Here is a 25,630-nt window from a genome sequence, read left to right as displayed (position 1 = left end):
TCAGGTTGAGTATTGTCTGCTTTCATTGATGTTTCAACTCCTGACAGCAGATGAAAGATTTTTAATTCTGATGGCTCATCAAAATTTCCCAAATTATCTTCACTGTTGCTTCATCTATCCATGGCAACCAGGAGTTGCTTAAGCATTATCATGTATTCAGTAGATGCATATAAATGGACATTGGATCGACATTTTGGATTTGCCTTCTAAGCAATTACCATGTTTGCATTCCCCAAATACAATTCCACTGGGTGTGCTTGTTGACTTGAGAAGAGGTCTCATTGTTTACTGTTATCGGACACCCTTGGCGGTATCAGGGATAATTAGCTCACTGATAACTTAGTGTGACTGACTGGGGTTGTGGTCCCACTCTTGAGGGATTGTTGTTCTGCTTGCTATAATTGACAACCATTAGTGCTAGGTGGAATTACATAATCCTCCAGTTTCGCTCAGAGAGGACAGAAGTTAATTGAATAGAATCCTGTTGTTGTTTGTTCAGGTACAGAAAAGTATGTTCAGTTTCTGATAATGATATCACTTTGCTGGAAGTGAGATTGTCTGGAAGATGGGCTCTGGATTCACTGGTGGAAGCTTCAGAAAATGCAACATTCTTAAATGAACTATTGCAGTTTGGCATGACAAAAAGGGAAATCAATGAAGGTAGTCTTGTAGAAAGAAATGATTTCAAAGGCTGTTGCAAAGTTCAATGAAGGTAGTCTTGTAGAAAGAAATGATTTCAAAGGCTGTTGCAAAGTAAGCATTAGGCTTTTGGTTGTTGTTTGACTCTGCATTCAACAATATTCCAGCTATATGGCAGCGGTTGGTAAATAATCAAGTCTTTACCAGAAAATCCAGTGATGAACATCATGAACATAGATCTACACTAATGGGATATGGTGACATGTGTCAACCAAGTCAGCTAGACCTCAGTCCCTCAGTTGCGTCTTCTGATAATAATGTATCAATGAAAACCAATTGTATCCCAGACTAGGATAGTCATTGTCTGTAACCACTAGAATAGATTTGGTTTTAGATGACTCTTTTAGGGAGTCAAACCCATCCCCCATAATGATCAGACAACACTTTGACCTTTCTGCTACTCAACTGCCCAAAGACCTGTGAAGATCCAGGGTAGAATAGGTCTTCAGCAACCCATGCTTGCAATAAGAAGCAACTATGCTTGTTATAGGAGGTGTCTAACAGGATCTGGTGGACGAGTTCGCTTGGTTGGCACATGTCATCGGTTCCCAGTTGCGCAGATCGAAGCTCATGCTGTTGACCACTGGATTGTCTGGTCCAGACTCGACTATTTACAGACCGTTGCCATATGGTTGGGATATTGCTGGGTGTGGTGTAAAACTAAACTCACCCACTCATGCAAATTATTGTGACTTACAACAATCAAAATTTCTGTGACCAAAACTGCACTATATATATAAGTGTTGGTCATCTGAACTCAGTGTACATGCTGGTCAGTGGTTCTTTTGATGAAAGTGGAATTATACCTGTTTGATACCTGTGACAAAATTTGTTGTTTCACATCTCCCCAGTTTTCAAAAGCCCCTCATCTTCTGCTTGACTGTCAATGCTGGTTAAGAGGGAGAACCAGAAGTACTCCATGACTACCAATCTGTTTTCTCTCTCCACAAGCTTGTTTTCTTTCACAGTCAGCAGCTCCAGTAGAGCTATTTTTCTAAGACGTTTCGTGACAATTAGTGTCAAAATTTAGAGTAATTGTGCTTGTTTTTACCATTTTTGTGTTCAAATTATATTTTCACATTGCACAAAGGTTTCAAAGTATTTTGATATTACCTCCCTGGCAAAGCAGTTTGGACATACTGTTGAGTGTTTCAAAGGGAAAAGATACATAGTTCAAAGGATTTTCTCCTTCATTTACGAGCGTGGATCTCCACATGCCTGTCTGTGGATCCATATGCTATAACATGGTGGCAAATGGTGCTGTCTGCTTTTAGCCAATTTTTAAATTCAAAATTTCTGCCTTGGAATCCAGTTTAACCTGGCGTATTTGAAGCAGAGGTTTCTTCTAGAACTGACTTGAAAATCAAATCAGTTTATTATTTTCTCACAATCTGTATTCTGCATGCATATCAGCCTGGTGTGGGAGGAGTTCCTTTTAATGATTGGCTTATTTGGATTTGTTTCCATGGAAACTCTTGAGATGGTACTTTGAAATTCTTTGTAAGGTACAATTTGGTAACTAATATCATCACTTTCCAGTGCACTTTATTTAGGGTAGTGTCATTTGTTAACTCTTGATTATTATTGTAGGAAAACATTTTTTGTTGTTATTAGGATGGGCCAGTAAACCAAACCTATATGCATTCAGTAATGCTATTTTATGTACATTTTGTAAACATAGTAGTAATGACTGTCACAAATTCCAAAATTCTGATACCTTTTTGTCTTTTTACTGTCAGAAAATGAATGCTTATAATCACACTAACTTCATTGATCAATAAGTCTGCACTAAATCTGTGAACTAAACACATATGCAGATATAAAAATATAAATGCATCTCTTTATATGATTATTATATAGAATGTTATCCAGAAAGAAATTCCCCTAGTCTGTTATAATTTCTACATTATAATTTAAGTTCAGTGTATAATAGAACCACAATTTGTTTTAATTTTCCCATTTTCCAAATGTTTTGAACACTGTTTAAGTATGTTATTATAGGTTTTTTTAAAAATGAATGTACCTCTTTATAATATAGCTCATTTGTATGAGGAGCACATCTGTTTAAGACTCCGTATGTACATATTTTGAATTTGTATGATGTTCCCATGATTTCTTCAGGGAGTGTTACAAAATCTGATCATATCTTATTTGACCAAACAGGAAATGAATTTTCCCTGTTCAGAATTTAAACAATAACTTCACTATGATAGTCGGGCTATTTGAATAGACACAGCCAGCATATAGTTGAAATATTGCTGATTGCAACGTTAAGCAACATACAAGAATAGAAAAGAAATATATTTCAGCTGAAGGGAGGAAGCAATGTAACCAATTTTTCAACTTTTAAGTGTTATTTCTTCATGTTAGATTCTGTGTAACGAAGCTCTAATATAATTGATGAAATATATTGACTCACAGAGGGACAGACATTAATACTAACTGATAAATTATGTCTTGTAAATGTATGTGAACATTATCTTGATGACAGAAGAGATCAGTTTAAATTTAGTGAGCTTTTCAATGTAAAAACATTTTTTATAGTTACGATTTGAAAGATGGATGATAATTCAGTTTTCTGAAGCCAATATTTGCCTCACTATTTTTAATGCGTAGATGTAAAGTGGGTAAAGTATTTCATAGTGAGCTGAGTGAGATGAATGGGAGATTTATTGATAGTATTTGTTAGAGCTGATGCATAACTCCTCTTTGTGCTCCTAGTATTTAAACCTGGGTCATTTACAGGAAGAAATTGTTGTGTGCATCACTCACAGGAGAAAGTTCAGTGGTTTAAATAAGGGTACCACGGAAGTGACTTACTGGGCCAAATTGAAGCTTATTAGACAAGCCAGTGTACAAAGCAATGCATTAGCCCTTTGATACAAGAACATTATGGTATAGTGTCCATATTCCTCAGTCTTCACAGCTATCAAGACACATTTTCATGGCTGAGCAGTCCTGAAGATGATGATTTCACAGTGGCTTTGAGTGCATAGGAAGAGCCTGGCTGACCTCAGTGGTTTTTATCAACAAGTGGGGCAGACCACATGGTCCATCCTGGCTGGGAGGAATATAAACACCATCAGTTTAGATGCTGAGCTGGAGGTGTGTAGATCTCTGGCAGCCAGCACAGACAGAGGGGCCTGGCTTCAAGTTACACTGCACACTCCCAGGGCTAGCAGACTGCTTCCCCCTCAACTGCCTTCTCCATTATAACACCTCCTCACTATAACATGGGTCCTGTTATGTAAGCCTGTTTTAACTCTCCTGTTATTATTGCCATGCATTGTGTACCTTGATGCAAGGTGGTGGAGACTTAAGCTAATTCTCTAAGCCGGCCCAGAGGAAAATGAGAAGCACATGTATCGCAATAATGGGGAAGTAACAGTGGAGTTGAGAATGAAGCCTGGAAATCCCAAGACGTTGTTTATTTTCTTTTATAAGAACAGGGTTGACTCCTGAAAGAATTTCAGCTGCCCTGTAGACTGAGTAATGCTGCACATATGGTTGCAGTTTGGATCGAAAAATTGTGGTAGAAAAAGTGAATGAGATTTTGGAGTGGTGGAGACTGGCTCCTGGCAAGTCCCAGTTGTGGGTAAAATCTTCAAATTGCTTGCTTCAAGCTAAAAACGTTGATTTTTATTCCATCTGCCTGTATTGTAAGTAGCCTGGAATGAGTGAGAGATCGTGTGAATATGTATATATATGAGAGCTGTGTCTAGGTCATCAGACGGGACTAGCTACACTGAGCCTGCCTGCTTGCCTGCCTGCCTGCCTGCACAGGGGAGGAGGGAATATCTTTAAGAATCTCTCTCTTCTCACTTTCATTGTCTTGGGCGTTGCTAACAGTCGGCAGGAGTTTTTCTCATCGCCACTGGCTGGCAGTGTGTATGAGCACCTCATTATGCCAGCAAGGAAGCTTTTACTTACATCCTCCAGCACTTTCCAGTTTGCTTCTCATTAACAGACGACATTTACCGATTTAGCCAGCAATTGAGTTCAGAACAGCAGGGCTGGGATTTGCTTTTGTGTTCATGTTGGACGTGACATTATTGTGAGCTTTTGTCCGCTTCTCTCTTCAACAAATGACACATAAAAGTTGGACAGAGTTGGCTCTGGTGTTTTTCCTGTGTTGCAAGTTGGGTGTACAAGGCACAGATGTGAGAATATTTCACAGATGAGAATTATGTGACACTGTTGACGTCCATCACTTAACTGTCATTGTGGATGTATTATGCAAGACATTTGGAAATCATTTCATTGAAATTTTTACAAAGATTTTCATGACTCATCCTACAGGCTCTGGTTAATTAATCTGAGCAGACGCATCATCTGTTACATTGAATGCTTGTTTACTGGTGAACAGTTTCATTGAGAATCATTTCAAGAGGCTTGGTGGACATTTTACGCAAGGCCTACAAAGTGTCAGTGAAGTAACTCAATCAAAAGTTGAAAAGTAAGTGGTGGGATACGTTGGTGCTTGGTAGCGGGGGTGATCGGAAGTGACACGGAAAAGAGGAAACCAACTACCGGTCAACACATGAGACCTGATAGATTGTGCCGATGTGTGTTTAGCCTTGACTAGCAATCAGATGCAAAGTACCTCTGACCCCTTGGGGATAAGAGCCTGCTAATTCTAGTGTCCACTTGAGCAGCTGATAGCTGTTACATCACAAGTCCCTCGGATAACGGATTAATTGAAAAGATCACAAGCCTTTGTTGCATAGTTTATGGCTGTATTATTGTGGCGATGGTGTCTTGAACTTGAAGGATAATTCTCATCCCATGGTGCTCATTGCAAGGATAAGAACATTTTGAAGCTAATTGTTTCAGTTTGGAAAAGACTGCACATGTTGACAAGTTGGTGAATTCATACGCTGCTTGGATTGTTCAGCGTTGATACTGACATACATGCTGTTTACTTTGGTGCTATTTTGCTAAGTTAGATCACAGCTGCCTTTAAACTGACAGAAGCAGGTTATTTTCTCGATGAAGTGTACAGACCCCTGTCAGCAAGCTGTCGCCCCTACACCAAAGGTCATGTGTAGTTTATGTATAGAGGAGTATACCGGCTATGGTAAGTGAGAACTTGCACGTTCATTCATTTAGTGGATGGAGTGGATATACCTAATATTAACTCAGATACCTTTATGTTTATGTTGTCACTATTATCTTGAATGCATGTACATGAAGCAACACTTGATCATAAATCAAATTAGTATTTCAGTGTTTTGGGTTTTTTCAGTATATGATGAATGCATTTTGAATATTCAAAAATGTTAGAATTCGTTTCATGTGTCTTTGAGTCAGTGAAAAATGTTGTTTTAGAAAAGGTACAAGAGAAATGCAAAGCAAGCACAATGAAGTGAACAAATTGATGCCTTAGGAGTAAACATTCAGTCACTTGCTGAAAATGTTGACAAGTGACCTCATAATTGCTCTGCCTCCTGTAGACGCTCATACATATCAGTGGTTTTCTGATCGGGCTGTCAGAATCAGGATGGAATCTTATGATTGTCGATTGTTCCTGATTTTCTTTATAATGGTGAACTGACTATAAATTCTGAACAGCTGCTATATAGTTCATGCTATTGATTGTAGTGTCATTTTGTACTGTATAATGGGCTGATTTGCAGAATGGGTTAGATTTGTAGGGTTTAAATTAATATGGGAGAGACCTTATCTAACAACAATGACAGATTATTTCTTGAAGAATTGAAAGAGACTGATAGCTTATGGGCTAGTGTTATGGACCAATAAAGAAGGCGATGATCTTTGTTACACAATGATCAGATGACAGACCTCTGTTGGTGGTACACCATTAAGTACTTGTCCATGTGAAACTCCCTCTTTTTATTAACTTTGCATGCTGGACCTTTCATCTGACCTGTGGTCTGGACTAGGTGACATTGTACCATCTGTGACATGTTACAGTTATTGCCTTGATAATTACTGGGAAGCTGAAAGGGTGGATGTTTTATGATGCCCAAATATTACTCTCTGAGCAGTAAAAGAAGATTGATGACTGGTTAGAGCATAATATATTCATGATAATCATCTTGTTTTAAATTTTTTTAATAGCAAAATATTATCCATGTTATACTTTACAAATATTGCTAGAAGAGTAACGTTGATCAACTCCAAACTTGGCCATCACTTGGTATGGCTGTAGACTAACAACTAGTCCCTGAAAAGAATGTATTTTAAAGAAAATCAAAGTTTTCAAATTAAAAAAATAATTATAATGAAAAGGAGCCCAGGAGCCCAGAGGTTAAGCTGTGGTAATCTAAACCACATTTTCTAGACTTGCAAGGGCTTTCTTGGATATATTTACTTCAGTGTCTGTAGGACAGACTAGGTACAGCTGATGAACCCATACTTAATGGATTAGATAATTCATGTGAGGTATTTGGAGGAAATGGATCGTTTTTATGAATGCAGAGCAAAAATAGTTTTGTACTTTGGTATCTGCAGGCTGGTAAGATTATGTGAACTATGATGAAAGCAAAAGAAACACAGTTTTTTTAAAAATGAGATCTCATGAAAACAAGCGTTCAGGTTTATGTCTTTTATTGAAAAAAATGACATTTCTTTTGCTGATCAGTATAGACAAGGTGAGGTCATCTGAACAGTTTTCAGCCTGGTTGTTTAACATGCATTTACAGACAATGACAGTCTGTATTCAGGTCCCACATAACTCCCATTGTTAAGTCATTTCCATACAATTGACCAGAACAGCCTGGTGAACCATCCAGCTTAGTCATGCTTGATGGAGGAGACGCCCACATGTCATGAGGCAGTGTGATTATGTAACATTGCATGACCTAAGGGCTCTCCGCAACATGCTGCCACCAAACCTTTGTTTCATTTTCGCGTTGTTTGGATGGATTAATTTCTCTTGTAACATGTGAAAGCGCAGACCTTTCCAAGCCAAAAAGAAAGCAAAACACATTGCCATGATGGACTTTTGGATGGCACTAGCTATAAAATTTATAGTCTGTGATACAGACCCTGAAGCAGATATACTGATCAGCAAAAGAAATGCAATTTTTGAAAAAATGTCTTAAAAGTAAGCATGCATGTTTGTGTCTTCTGTTTAAACACTTGACAAAAACCCAAAGTTGCGTTTCTTTTGCTGTTTAGTATATATTCATGCCCTTGCAGGTCTAGAAAGTTAGCAAATCTATATGTCCACAGCTTTTGAAAATTAAGAAACTCTCCGGACTCTTTTTCAAAATATGTATATATTTTTGTACTATGAACTTTTTCCTGTAAATTACATTATTCTCAGAGATCAGCTGTTAGTCTATAACATTTGTTAAAATGCTCGGTTTCATCGGTTGACAAAGTCTTTTTGATTTATGAATGGATGGTACTTTTTCCTGAATAAGATTCATTTAGAGAAATAGCCCTCAAGTGACTTCGAGGAAAAAGAGCCTTCTTGATTTGATGGTGTTGTGGTAAGAGGACTGTTTACCTAGTCAGTAATTCAGAAAAGACAAGCCCTTATATCTGAGCGATTGACTGCATTTAAGATGTTATCTGTTCGCTTGGAGGCTGACTGTCTCCTGATGTTGGTAATGAAGACCTTATTATCAGTGAATCTAAGCCAACCTGTATTGTGGCTGTTGATGGACCATGACTACACCAAGACATTGTGATATCAAGGTAACCCTGCTCTACACTTAAATAAAGAGGACCACTGCTTTGCCTCATAATGCAGTGTGGCTGCATGCTTAAATACTTTGTATGTTGCTTTGAAAGTGATTAAACATTTTCACCTGTCTTTACTTAAGCAATTTGTTTTGAAGTTCCATCTTTGCTGATTCTTACAAATCGTCACACATGTTCCTTTTCTGTGAAAAACTTTCCATCATAAGTCATCCTGGGTATTCCCATGAGGTAATTTTTTTTAAATATCTCAAATTAGTAAGATTATTGTTTGGGAAAATAGTTTTGTGTTGGCTAAGTATCAGAGACATTGTTCTTGATGTTTCTTTATAAATTAAGCTAAATTGTCTTTCTTCATGTTTGGAAGTCACTTCTGACTGTATAGTTTGTGAATGTTGTAATTTTTGGTAAACACAAACTCCCTTCCCTCAGCAACTACCGAGTAGTTATTGATTTTTTTTTACTTGTATAATGTCTCTTATGTTCTAAGAAGCGTTCATGTTTGAAGTTGAGTTAGATACATTTTGTCTTTACATCCTACAGTGACAAACCTATTGATGCTCTGTTCTTGAAATGTCAGCCATATTTGATGAAAGATGCAAATATTGTTTCTAAAAAATAGGTTTATCATGACAAAGAACACAAAACTGGTATTCATTTGAAACCTTCTTCTGATCATCAAGGACCTCTGTAGTTTGAGGATTAATAGAATTATTTGACAAAAAAATAGTACAAAATAAATAACACTTTGTACACATGTAGCAATTTGTTTTGAAGTTCCATCTTTGCTGATTTTTACAAATCGTCACACATGTTCCTTTTCTGTGAAAAACTTTCCATCATAAGTCATCCTGGGTATTCCCACGAGCTAAATGTTGACAGATCATCACCAGCCTTTACTGCTAAGTGGACTGGAAGATCAGGGTTAAATGCGTACCTGCACGTTCTACTGTCACAGCCGTGTCTGCGGTTTCACCTGTGTCGACTATAAGGACAAACTTCGGAAATGACACCCGTTGTATTGTCCGTGTTCGCAGTCAGGCATCTAGACATTCAGTTATGCCAGATACGCACGTTATCAAAGGGATCCACGCGAAGACTCTTCTCCCCATCGCCCTGTGCATACATTTCCACTCTGCTATCGTCAGCCTGTGGTATTAAGTCGTGTTTTGACTCCAACCAAATATTTCATGCTAAAAAATTGTAATAACACCTGCAAATATTTTATTTGTAATGGCATTTTTGAACTAAGGGAACGTTCGTGCAATATTGTTTGGTAAACATGACTGTGATTCATGGTGAATTTTCAACATTTGAAATTGAAATGTATGTTTCTAGAGCTGAAGCATGTTGCATTTTATGCAGTGACTTTAGGGTGAATTACAGTGTGTAATGTCACTTGTCGATATTTGATGTTTGACATAAAAGTTTACACTTTCTGGTTTGTATGGTTTTTGAAAATTAAAACTAAGCATGAAAGAAAAAAACAACCACAAAAATTATGATCTCATTTTCGAGGGAATTATTACGTAGGTTTGAAAAATTAAGAAAGAATGCTTTATTTAGTTTGTATGACAGACTATGCAGCGATGTGAATGCCAAATTGTTTATTTATATTTTTAACTTGATGTACTTTGATATTTAGGATGGTGTTTTGACAGCTGTATGGAAAGTATTATGTTGTTTATGGACTTTTGTGTGAATGGTTCTCACTTAATTTCTATTAGAATGCTTAGTTACAGCGGCAGGTAGGTAAACCGATGGGTTTAACAGCCAGATTTGCTGTGTAGTTTCCATCTTTATTAGCAGTCATTTCATGGCTCAGTTAGAAGAAATAAATCTCTGTAAACTAATTATAAGTCAGTTTGTGTTTATCTTTTTGATATCTGTAGAAGGACTGAGTGGATAATTCGTCTTTTGTGAAGAAAGTGTAAGTCATCTTTTGTGAAGAAAGTGTAAATCGTCTTTTGTGAAGGCACTGAATATCATCTTTGTGAAGACAGTTTAAATAATCTCTTGTGTATAACATGTTTGTCATCTTTAGTGAAGATAGTGTAAATCATCTTTTGTGAAGATTATGTAAATCCATGTTTGTGAAGACAATTCTGTAATTGTTTTATTATACAACATATGTCATATTTGGGATTTCACTTTCTTAGTAAAGTACAAATTCTAGTACTTTTTTCGGTTGAGTCCCATCCGGGATTCGAACCCGCACCCTCAGAGTCAGGCACCTAATCGCCAGCACACAAAGTCAGCCGCCTAGCCCGCTCAGCCACCGCGACTTCTGAGGGTGCGGGTTCGAATCCCGGATGGGACTCAACCGAAAAAAGTACTAGAATTTGTACTTTACTAAGAAAGTGAAATCCCAAATATGACATATGTTGCATTTGACCACTTTCTAAATGGCATCGTGTAATCATGTTTTATTATAATTATCATTTTAATATACATGCAGTGTCGTGATTGGTTTGATTTAATACTAAAGAACCAAAACAACACAGAGTGAGCACTGACATGAGATACCTTTAGTTTCCAAATTTGGTCATTATTGGAGCCTCAGTCTGGTTTCACCATTGTATCCATCGAGGTTTCAATTATCAGCTGTCCAATTGGCCCGTAAAGCAGTACAATATCAAAACGGTGTAACATAGATGGTTTTGTGTTCATTGAACTTTGAAAGAACGCTTTTCTTACAGATCATTAATACAGGCTGTTGAACACAGACAATGAATGTACTGGTGGAATACCACAAAAAACATAGAGTCATGTAGAGATCCTAGAAACCAATCTAGGTGTCAACATCAACTCTTGGTTCCCCACCCCCTACCTTCTGTAATTAAGCTCAGTTGGAAACCCTCTTCTTTGATCATGTTAAAAATTTACTTTATTTAGTTACATATGTGACATTGGAGTCTGTGAATGAGAACAATAGACTTAGCGTGGAAATTCCAGAGCCAAAGAGGCATAGCAGGGCATAAAACACAACAAGTGGCATTGTTTGGCCCTGAATGGATATAGTTGTCATTCCTTCCTGATGACACAAGTCTACTCCAGCCCTTGACCTGCACACCCCACAAGGCACAGACAGGTGATGGTATGCCTCTCAACACGTGTCTTGCTGGTCTGATGAATGTAGTTACCTATACATGTCAGTATACAAAACCTGTAGAAACACTCCAGAACAGAAACATGTCTAGACTGAAGCAGTGTTTTGTTTGTATGTTGTATTCATTTCTTGTAGGACTATTCTGATATGCCAGTTATTTGTTGATACCTGGTGGTTTAGAGCCTGAAGGTAAATATTGATTTCTTTAAATACTATTTGTTCTGAATACTACCCCATTGTTCAATAAATGTGAGAACAAGCTTTTGCAGTTTTTGAGCACTGTGGCAAGGACGGACAAATGTAGAGATTGCAGTCTTTTGTCATAAATCATGAGGCCAATAGAGCTGAAATCAAGTGCTGGTTTGTTTGAGAGGCGTTCTAGAAGTTGCTGATATAGGGATGACACAACTCTATGGATGATCAACTTCTTACTAACGGAACTGGGTGGCTAGGCTCACTGACTTGGTTGATACATATTATCTGTTCACATTTGTGCAGATCACTGCTTATTTTGTTGATCACTGGATTGTCTGGTCTAGACTTGATTATTTACAGACCGCTGCCTTATAGCTGGAATATTGCTGAGTGCGCGCAGAACTAAACTGACAAACTTAGTGTCTTAGAAGAGAAAACATTTATGAAGAATCAACCTCTATGGGCCTTAATACACTGGCCAAATTCAAAACTGTGCTTTGTAGTAAACACCCAGTAAGACACAAGGGTCCCAGTTATCACTGGGTAAGGACAAGCACAAATTATCTTTGCAACCCAGACATTCTGAATTTAGCATTGATAAACAGCCTGGAGTGTAACCCCTAATTGTGCCGATGATACCTATTTTTTTTATAGACTGGTTACAGACATGATAAGGACTGGTAGCTCTTCGCCACAGATTCCATGTTAAACACAGGGCATATTTCGTCCACCTGTAGTTTCCCTTGCTGCACAGTGACTACCAAGCATATTTGATGTCAACCAAGCATGTCTATCATTCTTGATGTTTCTATGTCGCATCAGACATCATGTCTTCATGTGTAGCAGAAAAAAAACAGATCACATTAATATGCATAACATTGATGCCTATGCATCAGCAAGCGTTGGAACAGGAACAGGTTTGTGCCACAGCGCCAGTGGGTCGCCGTTTCCAGTCAGGCTTTGTACCTCATGTGCCATCAAATACAATTTATCAGCTCATAGATAGTATATTGAATTGTGTAAGCTTTTTGGGAACATCATTACCCCAGTCTGCATTTTTATCAGTCATGTGTGGGATAAATCATGTGTAGTCATCAAAAGTGTTGTCATGCTCAGTGAAGCTTGTCAGCCCTTGCATCAGGTCGTTGTTTTGTTGGGAGCCATCTTGGCACCAGAACTACTAACATGTAACATATACTTAGCACTAGCACCATGCATGAGGTACCTCTGAAACAACATTTTCAGAATGTCTTACCAAATTGGACCCTGTCTAGTTAAGCCACTCCAGAGTAATAAGACATTAGCTAGGCAACATGCTTTAGAAGAAAGAAACAACTGCTATGTTCAGATAAGTAGCTATTTTGCATATAACCTTCAGTCAAATGCCTCAATGATGAGGTATTTGAAGTTGCAAGTAGAACTACAGGTGCCGAGGTTTAAACTATTTTACTGTGTTAAAGAAATAAGTTACTCAGGAAAGTTGTTTATTATCATTTGTTCACTTAGACGTCCTATTTTCACATACTCAAAACTTTTGATTTAACTTGAAGGTACATTAAGAAACTCATTTGGCTTGGTTCCAATTCCTTATCTGGAATTCTGCAATATTTTCACATATTTTCACAAACCTTCCCCCATTTTCTCAGCTTTGAGTGATATTTTACCTGTAGGATCATTGGATTCTCAGGTCCAGACTCGATTATTTACATACTGCTGTTTTATTTACAGACTGTTGTCATGCAACTGTATTGTTGCAGAGTGCAGCATTAAACAGAAAAAAAAAGTTCCAAAAAACTTCATGTAGGCAAAGGTGGACTTTCTGAAGTCTCAACTCCCTCCAAACTTCAACCCCCCCCCCAACCACCACCACCCAACCCACTGCTGGTGTATCCTGGGGATAGATGAGGATTAAAGATTAAAGACTCACTGGGAATCTTACTGCTGATACAACTAATTTGAATTCAATTAGCTGACCGTGACTTGTTGCTTTGTTGTATTCAGTTTATGTGCTACATTGCCCTTTGATGATGTCTCATAAAGTCACTTTCATGGCCGACTTGGTTAACTGTTCTTATGACAGACTGAACATGTCTTCCATACAGTCCCACAGAGGTATTGCTGTGCATGGAAATCTATTAAGGTAGTCTGGACGGGGATGTCAAACAGAGTTCATGGTTTATTGTGACTCGCTGGCTGTAGGAAGGGTCAGCCTTGCTTCTTTGTCAACATGACCATGTTTGTAAAGCCTGGTATTTCCATAGAAATTTATCTTGAGCTGTCTTGGCTATATTTCAGGAAATATTTATGTGTCTGTGGGAAGTATCCTATGGAGATTTCAGTAACTGTGAAAAGTGTGTTTATGTTTCTTGGATTAATCTGAAATTTGACTATGGTTAGATTCTATCAAAACCTGTTATCAGGGTCAGCTTTGGGGCTTCCACTGGTCTGAAGTATCTCATTTCAGGACATTTTTAAATTGTTGATAGGAACTGATAGAAAAGTTTAGTTCAACCTAATGAGGAGGATAGGGCATTCGAATTGAAGGATGAGGACTGTTTTTATGATATGCAACTTCTTTGTTCTGTATAGGTGGCGATAAATAAGTTGTATGTCTATAAAACAGTCCTCATCCTTCATCTACCCACATTCTGGAATGCCAATCAAAGAAGCAATTTGAATTGATTTTATCAGTGCATACATGATGTTGACATGTCCACTGGCTTATTCAAGTGAAAAAATCTTTTCAACAAATTGTAATATATGATGCGAAAGAGTAAGAATAAAATAAATTGTTGGATATGAGTTTTCAAACATATAATCTTTTGCACAAGGAATGGTATAAGTTTCTCTGAAAGTCGTTTCTTAAAAAATCCATTTTTATATACCTTTTGCACCATGCCTCAATTATGTCTTGCGTTGATAGTGCAAATACGGCTCTCAGTGTAGCTTTGCGGCAGGCCTGCCAATTGCAACTATTTACACAGCAAATACACCCAGACATAATGTTAGATAAAAGATTAATTTTGCCTCAACTGCCCAGGCAGTGATTACACAATGGTGACAGGTCCAGCCCAGGTTCTTATATGTTAGAGAAACTGACCTTTTGATTTACCAAATCTTATGCAAACAATTGATTAGATAGTGGAAAAAATCTCACGAATGTGGAGAGGTTAGTTTGTACAGGTGGTAGACGTTCGGATGTGTTGCGGTGTTGGAGGACGACTCCCTCTCTCTCTTCCGCCTATAGGTGAAAGGAAAGTGCCACTTTAACATTAATGATACAGGACAAAATGCATGCCCCTGATGAACACCACGCTGATAAGTTACAAACTGAGGTTGGCACACCTTATTTAAGGAGTGTGTTAATGTTTTATGACTTTTGCTGTAGTTTTTTTGCATGTTGAAACAGATAAGGTTGTTCATGAAAATAAGCTATAACTTTTTGTTGAAAGAAATTGTTGTAATTTTATTTCTTTGAGCAAGCAGACAAGCTGTAATTGTACTGGCTGTTTTTTGGTGTTTGATAAACAGATACTTGTGGTTAATGCTTTCTTCGTATTTCAATGAAATACAAGGTTATCAAGTTTTTAATACATTATGATGTTAAATTTTACTTGCAATCATGTGCACTGAATAAGTGAATACATATACACCGTTCGTTGGTTTGTCTAGTATGCTTTTTATTGTAATAAGTTTAAGGATAGGTGTTGGTGTACTTTCCCATGGAAATTAATATTTCTAGACAAGTTTTTTATGGCTGAAACTCAACTGGAATGCCATTACTGGGCTTAAGAAGTGACTTTGATAGAATGAGTGATATGAATGAATATAGGCTGGACCTTATGTTAACTTTACCTAATGATTCCAGCCAACCAGTTTCAACATAAAGATTCCACCTATATTGTAATAGTTTACAAATAACGCAGGATCGTTTTACATGTTTTACATAGGAAATGCACCGAGTAAACTTTCGTTCTTTCAGGCAGTTTCTTTCCTTCAGTGAGTTTTTCATTGTCTGTATGGCTGCTGTGCTCACACATATGGCCTCTCCTCAGTGGCTGCTTGATTTCCACAGGTAGCTAAATTCCCAGTCCCTGAGTCACATTCTTTTCCCTCCCTTAACAGTACGATCCGTGTCTCTTTCTTATCAAAGTTGAGCAATGAAGCTTGGGAAATGGCAGTAGTTGAAAATGTTTGAACCTGTGAATGAAACCACTTGGATTTGGCTATCTGTGGAGGAAGCTGCTAAAGGCCAAGCATTGACAGGGATGGGGAGTTTATCTAATTAAGCTGGTGATTTAGATAAGGGGAAATTTGGCCTGAGTTTCTTTGAAAAATATGAGGATACACCCACTGGGTGCAGGAATGAGAGAACAGGTACTTCTTACACTGTAATACACTGACTGAAATTGCACATTCTGATTATCTCTAAACCAGCAGCTTGAAATGAGGATTCTTATTTGGGGAAAGTAGAGAGGTGCACATCTTCACAGTTTTTTGTTTCACTTAGACTAAAGTTTAGTCTCTTAATATGTATAATTTTAGATAGTAACAAACAACCCATTTGAGAGAGATTCAGAACTTTAGGAAACATAGATTTGCTTCATTTGGGGCTTAAGCATTGCATGGACTGTGAGACAGACTATGTTTACCTGAGATACTTGCGTTAGGGAACATATAGGTCAGAGGAGAGATCACAATACTTTTTAGCTCTTTTGTTCAAATTGAAAGTGCTTTCACAACACTTGATGACTTAATGCTTTCAGTGGTTTTAACCGCAGTTTCAAAAACAGTCATGTTTGGTCTGAAATGACAATAGCCTTTGTAATTTTTACTGGGAAAATAAAAGAATGTACAGCACATGAAATGAAATTTGAAGCCATCATATCAAGGCAGGATTTCCTTGGCCATGTGGCTAGTGTTTGTGTAAAAGTTACAGAAAAAATGCTCAATGAACAAGGCCTTATTGAACAAAGCCAAGCTGTGTAAGGTGACTGTCACATAATGACAGGGCCACCCATGGGCGACTTCCATGGGAAAATATCATAGCGGACACAGACACTGTCATAATGCTGACAGGATTTTGTCAATAATTACAACCTAGGCCTTGTTCCTACCAATCTCTTCCATATCAGCCAAATGTCAAACGATGCAAAACACATTTCCACACTTGGAGCTAGCACCCACCCACAAACCAAAATGGCACGACAGGGCTGACATTTCTTCATATTGTCATTGTTGTGTATTTCGTAACATTAACGTGTGATGATCCAGACCTCAATCAGTCGATCATTTTCATCATCACAACTGATGACAGAAAGGAATGTATCATTTAGGATAAATATAGACTTTCTGCATTTTTATTAATAAAGTTATATAATTACTTGGTTTAACCATACATATGAAGTCTACACCATTAACAGCTCATACAATGTCATAGACACGATGCTCTTACCAAGGTCGTTTGGAAATGTATTACAACATAACCATTATCAAATAATTAAAATTAATAAGTTTCCACCAAGTGACCTGTTGCTAAGGTGATGAATAAACTGAAATGTTAATCTAATTTGTTGTGGAGGCCATGTGTTGGCATGGTTGTAGACTTTGACCCACCAGTTTTCCACATCCTCTGTCTGTGGTCAGTGTAATGACTGCTGTACCAGGAGAGCCTCATCACACCCTTTTGATGCTGCAACTGGCACAGCAGTAATTAGTGCACAGTAATTAGAGGGATGCAGTCAGGATTTAAAATATATTATAATGTGTCCTTGGCGTAGTTAAAGATTTTAATACAGCACTGCCTGCGTTGATCTTAAACCATAAAATTTTTGCAGTCAGATGAGTGTTTGAACGGCATTTAGAAGTGATTCACATAAAGACACAAGTTTTTTTATGGATGACAACTTCTTTATTGTGAAGAGTCATGACGTTTTGCAGTATATTCTTACTTCTTCATCGGGTGAATGAAACAATGGAGTACAACAAGCTATTTATGTACATGTAGGAACAAAACAGTATGACAAAGGACTTTGGTGCATTTTTCACAAAACACAAACTGGGCTTTTAGCAAATACTTACCTGAAAATCAGCTGAATTAGAGAGGAATGAAGATTTTGTTCATTGAGATATCATTCCTACAGTGATGGCTGCAAGTGATGTTAGAAAGTAGTTACAACATTATTTACGAGTAATGGCAACAAATTATGTTAAGAAAATATTGGTAACAAATTATGTTCATAATTAGAGGCAATAAATGTTTACAAGTAATGTCAACAAATGTTAACAAATAATGACAACAAATCATGTTAACAAATAATGGCAACAAATAATGCTAACAATTTGAGGCAACAATCATATTGACAAGTAGTGGCAATAATGCTAACAATTTGAGGCAACAATCATATTGACAAGTAGTGGCAATAATGCTAACAATTTGAGGCAACAATCATATTAACAAGTAGTGGCAATTAATCATCTTAACAATATTATGTTAATATAACAGCAACAAGTGATGTTGACATTGAAAGGCAACAATCTGTAAATCTGCAGTGGCAATACGTTTTGTCAACATAGGATTGCTACATATTATGTTAACATTTTATAGCAACAAACGGTACTAATAAGAATTAACTACAGATGATGTTAACAAGTATTGACAGTCATTGTTCACAAGTAATGGCAACAATTATGTAATGACAGAAAATAGCATTAGCTTGTGAGGGCAAAAACAGAATTTTAGTTTCTGAAATGAAATTAATTAAAAATATTTTTGTTTTTAAATTGGCTCAATAGAGCCAAGACCCAAAACTGAATCGGATACTCCTACAAATGTAGTTTTGATCTGTATTTTAGAATTTTGTAGAACACATATACATGGCTGTAGTTTCAGTTGTCTGAAGGGATATATGAGGATACATACCATGTAAAACCCCTTTAAATGTGTTTCTAAAATACTGTTTTTAACAAAATCTTGTCACTTTCCAGTTTTCATCTGTTTTTAACACATTGCTTTGGAGTGTAAAGGTTTGAATCTGTCAAGTTAAAAATTTCATTGCAACTGAAACACGTGAAACTTCATGAAAACGTTATACAGCTATATACAAGTAATCAATTTTAAAGGGTGTCATGACCTCCACACAGTTAGACTGTGAGATGGTTTGTTTATTTCACCAATATATCAACCTACAGGAGTATTGGAGTCAGACAGGCACTGCTTGTTGAACATGCATTGTTTGGAATGATACCTGGCCAGGCTACCAACTCATCATATGGACTAGAGACAGGAAAAAGTTGGCAGTTTTATTGCACCATAGACAAGATACATAGGCAATTAAGTGTCTTCTGAATCATGGGTGTCAGGATGATTGTTAATGATTGCATGATTGTTGTGTCGTTATTGTGTTTGACAGTTATTTCTTAATTGATTTATTACTGGATTTATATGTTCCGGTGAGAGGACGTTTGAAATGATGGATTATTTACAAATTAGTTTTCTGTGTTACTAAAACTTTTCTAGTTCTGTTTCAACAATATCAAGGATACCTTGCAATCTGACATATTTTACCTTATTTTGAACCATCAGTTTCATTTATAATTGAAAACTAAAACAACATTTGATAAATGATTAATAAGGACAGACAAATGACATTTCCTTGTTCACTCCCACTTTCAACATTGCACACATGCACTAGCATGCCATTCTGTGGACAAATAAGAACAGCAGCAGCAACAGTAAATTCACTGAAAATGATGCTAAAATTACATCAGTCCACAATGCACATCTATTTGAACTAATAAATTGAATTATTTCAGGTCCTTATTGAACATTTTTTTCCGAACAGAGAAAGCAGTTTATGTGTTACTGATAACAAATATTTATTTCACCCTCGATAAAATGAGATGATGATCTCAAAACTGTCAATCATCACTAAAAGACAATGTCACAAACCTTTTTGGATCCTTTCACTTTCAACCGATCTGTCATACTTTCCACAAATGTCAAAGAGCTGTCACTTTAGCGGTATGTAATGACCTTTGAATGGTTGACAACAGGGAGCCTGAACATGAAGTGTTGTCATTTTGTCATGTAATGTAATTTTGTCACCGTTGTCACTTTTATTAATGATGACCATCAGTTGTGTGTTAGGGTGAGAAGAAGACTATAGCTTCTTGAAGACTGTATGACAGTCCACTCTAATGTTTCGTGTGACTTGACAGGATTATGTCCTGCTACTCTGTATCTTCCACTTACAGTGTCACATAAAACAGGCATTTAGGCTGCTTTCAAGTAATGATTTGTTTGTCAAAGTTTCTGCCTTTTGGACCCAAATTCTAGCTTTGCTCCAAGACTCTACTGAAAGCTGAGCCATTGGATGTAAAGTAATTCTATCTTTCAAAGAGTATAGGTGGACAGTCTGTTATTAATAACCATAGTCTGTTTTTAATTTAGTCTAGAAATTATCACATAAAACTATTTATTATTACCTTGGAGACTTATGTAAATCTACTCAGATGTGTATTATTTTAGTTAGAGATGCATGGACAGGTTGTTCTCTTCAGCATAATACAGTTTTGATCCATAAGTTAGGGCATCTGTGGGCTTTAGAGAAATAAATGTAATTAAGGGTAAGGCTTTGTTAAAAAAAACATTTTCATTTACAATTTTAAGAGAATAAGTAAAATCTGTCACATAATCTCTGTAGACACATTTCTATGATTAATTGATTTTTTTTTCTTGATTTTACTGGAGACAAATCACATTTTCATGATTTTAGGAATTATGGTGCCATGACCATTAGAACTTTGATAGAACTTTGGACAAACCAGTTGCCTTTTATCCTATCACAATCATGTTTTTTAACAAATATGTCAACAACTTCGATTTTCAGAGTTATTAATATTTTGTCCTGCTGAAAAGATAAGGAATGATACTGCCTTGTTTAATGTCAATATATTGATTGTATTGATGACACCAGAGTAGCATCTGTGATTAGTTTACATGAAGAGAATTCTATTTGTACAGGTCTTTCGTCTATTGTTGCTCACTGCTGGACCACTACGCTACGATAAGACATCATTATATTTCTATGACATTGCTATAAGACTTACCATAACATTATGATAAGACTGCCATGACATCCAGATGACATCTCTACGACATTGACATGCCATTGCTGTGACAATATCATAGATTGCTATGACACCTAAATGACAATATCTACATGTGAAGATGTGCAGTAGAATTGATCTTCAGGAGCCTGTGCTTGTTGTGAGAGGTGACTAACAGGATCGGGTGGTCAGGCTTGCTGACTTGGTTGACATATGTCATTGGTTCCCATTTGCGCATGGATGCTCGTGCTGTCGAGCGCGTCCATATTGCTGGTATATTGTGGATTGCAGTGTAAAGCAAAACTCACTCACCATGAAACTACCATGACATCACCATGAAACTACCATGACATCACCATGACAATACCATGACATCACCATGACAATACCATGACATCACCATGACAATACCATGACATTCACTGGACAGCCACTTGATAATACCATTAGACTGCCATGAAATTACCATGACGCTATCATAAGAATAATTCTGTAATACTACCCACATTCGAAATACCTGCCTGCCCAACTGCCCAGGTTGCGTTATTTTCAACACGATCTGCAAAACCCTCAAATTCACCTGCCAGTGAGTCTGGTTAAAATTTAGACATGTATGTGGAGATATTTTGTAGGCAGGTAAGTTTTGATCAGGGCTGGCAAGTTTTACATCAAAACTGGCCATGTGGTCTGGCTGAAAGTTTTGTGACTTTCCTACTCTGATACTACATAACAATGTAACAGAGTGTTTGAAGCTAAATGAAACAAGCAAGGTGGTCCTGTGATTGCCCCAATGTTTATGGCTCACAACTGAGAGTTCAAGATTTATATCCCACAGCCGACCTCACTGAACCCAGCCTGCCTCCTTCATATCAAACTTCATGGTGAATATGGAAAACTGGGTGATGCCTATTTGATCCATATCTGCTATCAGGGCAAGTGAGGTAACAGCTGAATATATTTACTGAATGTACAGTTCATCACATGTTAGTCAATAGGTGCGGTCAGTCCACCAGCAGTGACACGCATAGAGGTTGGCTGGTACAGTCTCTAGCTCCCACTGACCATGGCTTGCATAACAGGGATTTGCATGCCACACAGTCATAGGATGGAAACAGGTAGGAAGCATATACTGACACACTTCCTGAAATTAGGTAACATATTTTGTACCACTGAACTTGTTTTTATGGATGGTGAATCATGTGAGTGATGGCATCTAGTCACTGCCTGCCAGATAATGGATGTTATTGTTCGAACTGATGCATTGATGATTTTGGTTTCAGACGATTAGTGTGTCTGCACTTGGTCGTGTTTCTAATGTTTTTTGACTGACTTTAAATGACTGCGGTATTCAAAATACTCCTGATAGGTCTTGGAATTCCAGGTTTGTCCCATTACACAGTAGGAGTTAGTCCTCTGGGAAGTAGTCTGACGTCTGTAAAATGTCCTTTGTTATTATGGTTTTTAGTAATGTTTTCACAATTGATATACATTTCTAACAGAAATAAAGCAAAATGTTTGTGCTGATAAAGGAATGCTTGCTTGAATTTCTTTTACACAAAATATGAATCTTTTAAGAATTTCATGGGGAGATTTTGTGTATACTGAATCAGAAGTTGTTGATGATGGGAAATGCATTAAAGTTTTTAAAAAATTCTGATTTGCAACACCATTCATTTATGTGTCTCAGTTTCACAGAAGCCATAGAACTAAAATAAAATGCACAAAATATTAAAAATTCACAACATTTTTTTGAAAGTCTAAGGTGAGTTATCATAACTCAGTACAAAGTAATATAGCAGAAAGCTAGTTGTATCATAAACGCATCTGTTATCATGTTATTTGGAAACAGCTTGTTGATACCTGCTGTACTATTTCCTGAAATTTGATTTGTTCAAGATTTGTTGCTTTGACTGAGAGAAAGAAATTAAAAGGAAACGCACACCTGTTAGAATGTACTTATCATCACCACTACACCATATCCGATATATTCAACTCATTTCTAAATTACCACACAACACCTGTTTGGCATTTTCAGACAGACATTTTTCAAAATTCAATGAAATATTCAGCAGATATATATTTCAATGCGAGAAAGGTTTTGGCATCAGATGGCTGATGATAGTATCTGGCAATGTGATGGCAAGTGGGAGAGTAAATTATGGTATTTGTATTCGAGCTAGGTTTTAGTTTAAAACATGGCTTCTTTAGTTTGCTGGTGAGTTTTCATTAGTCCATGCACTGATGAAAGATAATTTCTTTCCCTGGCATGAAGTGGTTGTGAATCACAGCAACCACAGGCAGTGTTCCCATGTGGAACCAGAGGATGGATTTATCTGTTGAAACAGTTTGTGTGTCAAGGTGACATTTTTGTAGGAGACTTAAAACAGATCTGAATCTCATACAAACATATGGAGGGAGGAAGTTTCTCAGACCAAAAACACTTTTTTGTGCCCTGTTTTCAAAATTTGTTTTCAGCTCCGAGAAATTCGCCTTCAAGATCAAATGTCACATGATAAGTTCTTGAAGAAATCCAGCCCAAAATCCCAATGCTGACAGACTTCAAGAACTCAAACCAGATTTTCGAACTAGTTGTGCACCAAGTTATGATCCAGAACTGGTGTTCATGTAAATTAAATATGACAAGCCAGGATTCCTGTTACAGTTTGCCAGCATTCTGTTTTCAGTGTATTACAAGAATTTCAACCAATTATGTTTATCAGCACATTGAGGCAGTGTGATTGTAACTTTATCTTTGGGCTGCATTATGTAATTAGCATGTTGGAAAATATGGTTCCCGCTCTTCTGTGTTGGATTTTCCTGCAGCAAGACTGTTGAGCTGTACTTAATGCTGGCTGTCTCAAGTTGTGTTTCAAACACACCCATTTTGAACTGTGACATTACTTGTGAATTTTGTAATCATGTCTGTAAGGAAGTGTTTGTGTTCAAAGTAAGGAATTTTCAGCAAAAAGTATTTCCATCATTGTCAGGAGTGGTTGGCAGTGATGTGGTCCACTGGTCAGAGGCTTGACTTTGAATCCAGAATGTGTGTACAATATGTGAATCCATTCCTGAATTCATGGTTGCTTGAGTGACAGAAAACACCTAGGAAATCTTTCTTCAAATCATGAGGTCCTTGTCAATTCCATACCCACCCATCACCCACTATGCTGCTCACTCTACCACACAACTCATCCAACTCATCACAAACCACTCTTTCACTAACCCACCCAACTGTCATACTTTCCACTCATCCAACTGTTCCACAAACCACTCATTCACTTACCCACCCAACTGTCATACTCTCCTCTCATCCAGCTGTTCCACAAACCACTCTTTCACTGACCCATCCACCTGTCACTCTCCTCTAATCCAGCTGTTCCACAAACCACTCATTCACTTACCCACCCACCTGTCACACTCTCCACTCGTTCAGCTGTTAACACAAACCACTCGTTCACTTACCCACCCTCTACATAATCATTCCCGAGAATTACATCCAATGATACAAGGTATTCCAGACCTCTGTGCAGTTCAGTTATAGACACCTTTGATCACCTCTAACATGATCCCGAGCCTGGTGAGATTTGAGGCTGAGATAGCCCACATGTAAGAGTAAAATCCATCATGCTCATTTTAGTCACAGGTTTCAAAATCTATTTATTCCCATCAAATTATTTTGGAGAGATACTGAAGCCCAATAGAGCCTTATCTGAGATAGATAAAAACAGTTCCTAGCCTAATGTACATTTATTTGTGTATACAGAGAGGGAAGGGATCTTCAGTCCAGCAAGAGCATCTGTTTAAGTAGACCAGTCTCACAAGCAGCATGTTGTTAAATCATTAATGACGAGATAAAGTCAGTTTGACCCAAATGCCTGATGATGGTTCCAGGGTGTTTTGACTTTCCAAGGATGAATGTTCAGATATCAGGATCCAGTCCTTATCAACTTAATGATGGAAAATGTTTCAACTCATGTTCTCAGTTGGTTGAAAGTAATGAGTCTTTTGCATTTGATGGCCTACTGCATACAGAAATTCTTGGTTTTCCTCCTGTTTAGAGCGTCTGCACTTGGAGTTGTAGGTCAAGGTCTATTCTTCATGTGTCTGAAAGGGTGGTGGCGTAGCCTAGTGGTTAAAGCGTTCACTCATTATACCAAAGACCCGGGTTCTATTTCCAACATGGGTACAATGTGTGAAGCCCATTATTGCTGGAATATTGCTGGAATATTGCTACAAGCGTAGAACTAAACTCACTCACTCATGTGTCTGAAGCCCATTGCTGCTGATGGCTTTGAACCATGGACACCACTGGAACATATACAGTGGCGTTAGTCACTGAATCATTTTGTTTCTGGTAATGTTTGAGAAGGAGCGATGTGGTAGCCTAGTGGTTAAAGCATTTGCTTGTCATGCTGAAGGCCTGGGGTTGATTCCCCCATGGGTACAATGTATGAAGCCCATTTCTGGTGACCCACTGTGATATTTCTGAAATATTGCTAAAAACAACGTAAATCTAAGTTCACTGTTTCAGGTGTTGAATAGAATTCAGGATTTTCATGCCAACATGTCATGTTTTACGTGTCCTATTTTAGTACTAGATCCTCTTGCATTTACGATAGCTCTACGAGGTTGAATGATTGTGAAGTCGCTCTCCCATCCCAGGGATTGTCAATTACTTGTTATTGTTCAACATCCTCTTCGTGATTTATCTCTGTGTAATGATTCACAATTTACATGTTGCAAGTCAGGGGTATTCCCCAGTTTCAGATTCTGGTGTGAAAGAGTGCGGTTCGTTGTGCCAGAACTCTGTGAATCAGTTTGCAGGTCTGTGAAGAGAATTAGAAA

General features: G+C 37.5%; 1 protein-coding gene across 4 annotated transcripts in view; it reads left to right on the top strand.

Annotated features, from left to right (window-relative positions):
* LOC137281839 (fibronectin type-III domain-containing protein 3A-like) overlaps positions 1-25,630 on the top strand; it is a 150,469-nt gene that overhangs the window by 68,766 nt on the left and 56,073 nt on the right. Inside the window, exon 1 of one of the 4 annotated variants that reach the window (XM_067813478.1) lies at positions 3,975-5,776. The exons of the other annotated variants lie outside the window; for them this stretch is intronic. Coding sequence (XP_067669579.1) covers positions 5,689-5,776 — 88 coding nt within the window. The 5' untranslated portion in view covers positions 3,975-5,688. Of the gene's footprint in view, positions 1-3,974; positions 5,777-25,630 lie in introns of those variants that run through there. 4 annotated transcript variants of the gene reach the window in all.

This window comes from Haliotis asinina, chromosome 4 (assembly GCF_037392515.1).
Source record: "Haliotis asinina isolate JCU_RB_2024 chromosome 4, JCU_Hal_asi_v2, whole genome shotgun sequence".
In the NCBI taxonomy this organism is placed as follows: domain Eukaryota; kingdom Metazoa; phylum Mollusca; class Gastropoda; order Lepetellida; family Haliotidae; genus Haliotis; species Haliotis asinina.
Note: the sequence above shows the minus strand (reverse complement) of the source record. Positions and strands in the feature narration are given on the sequence as shown.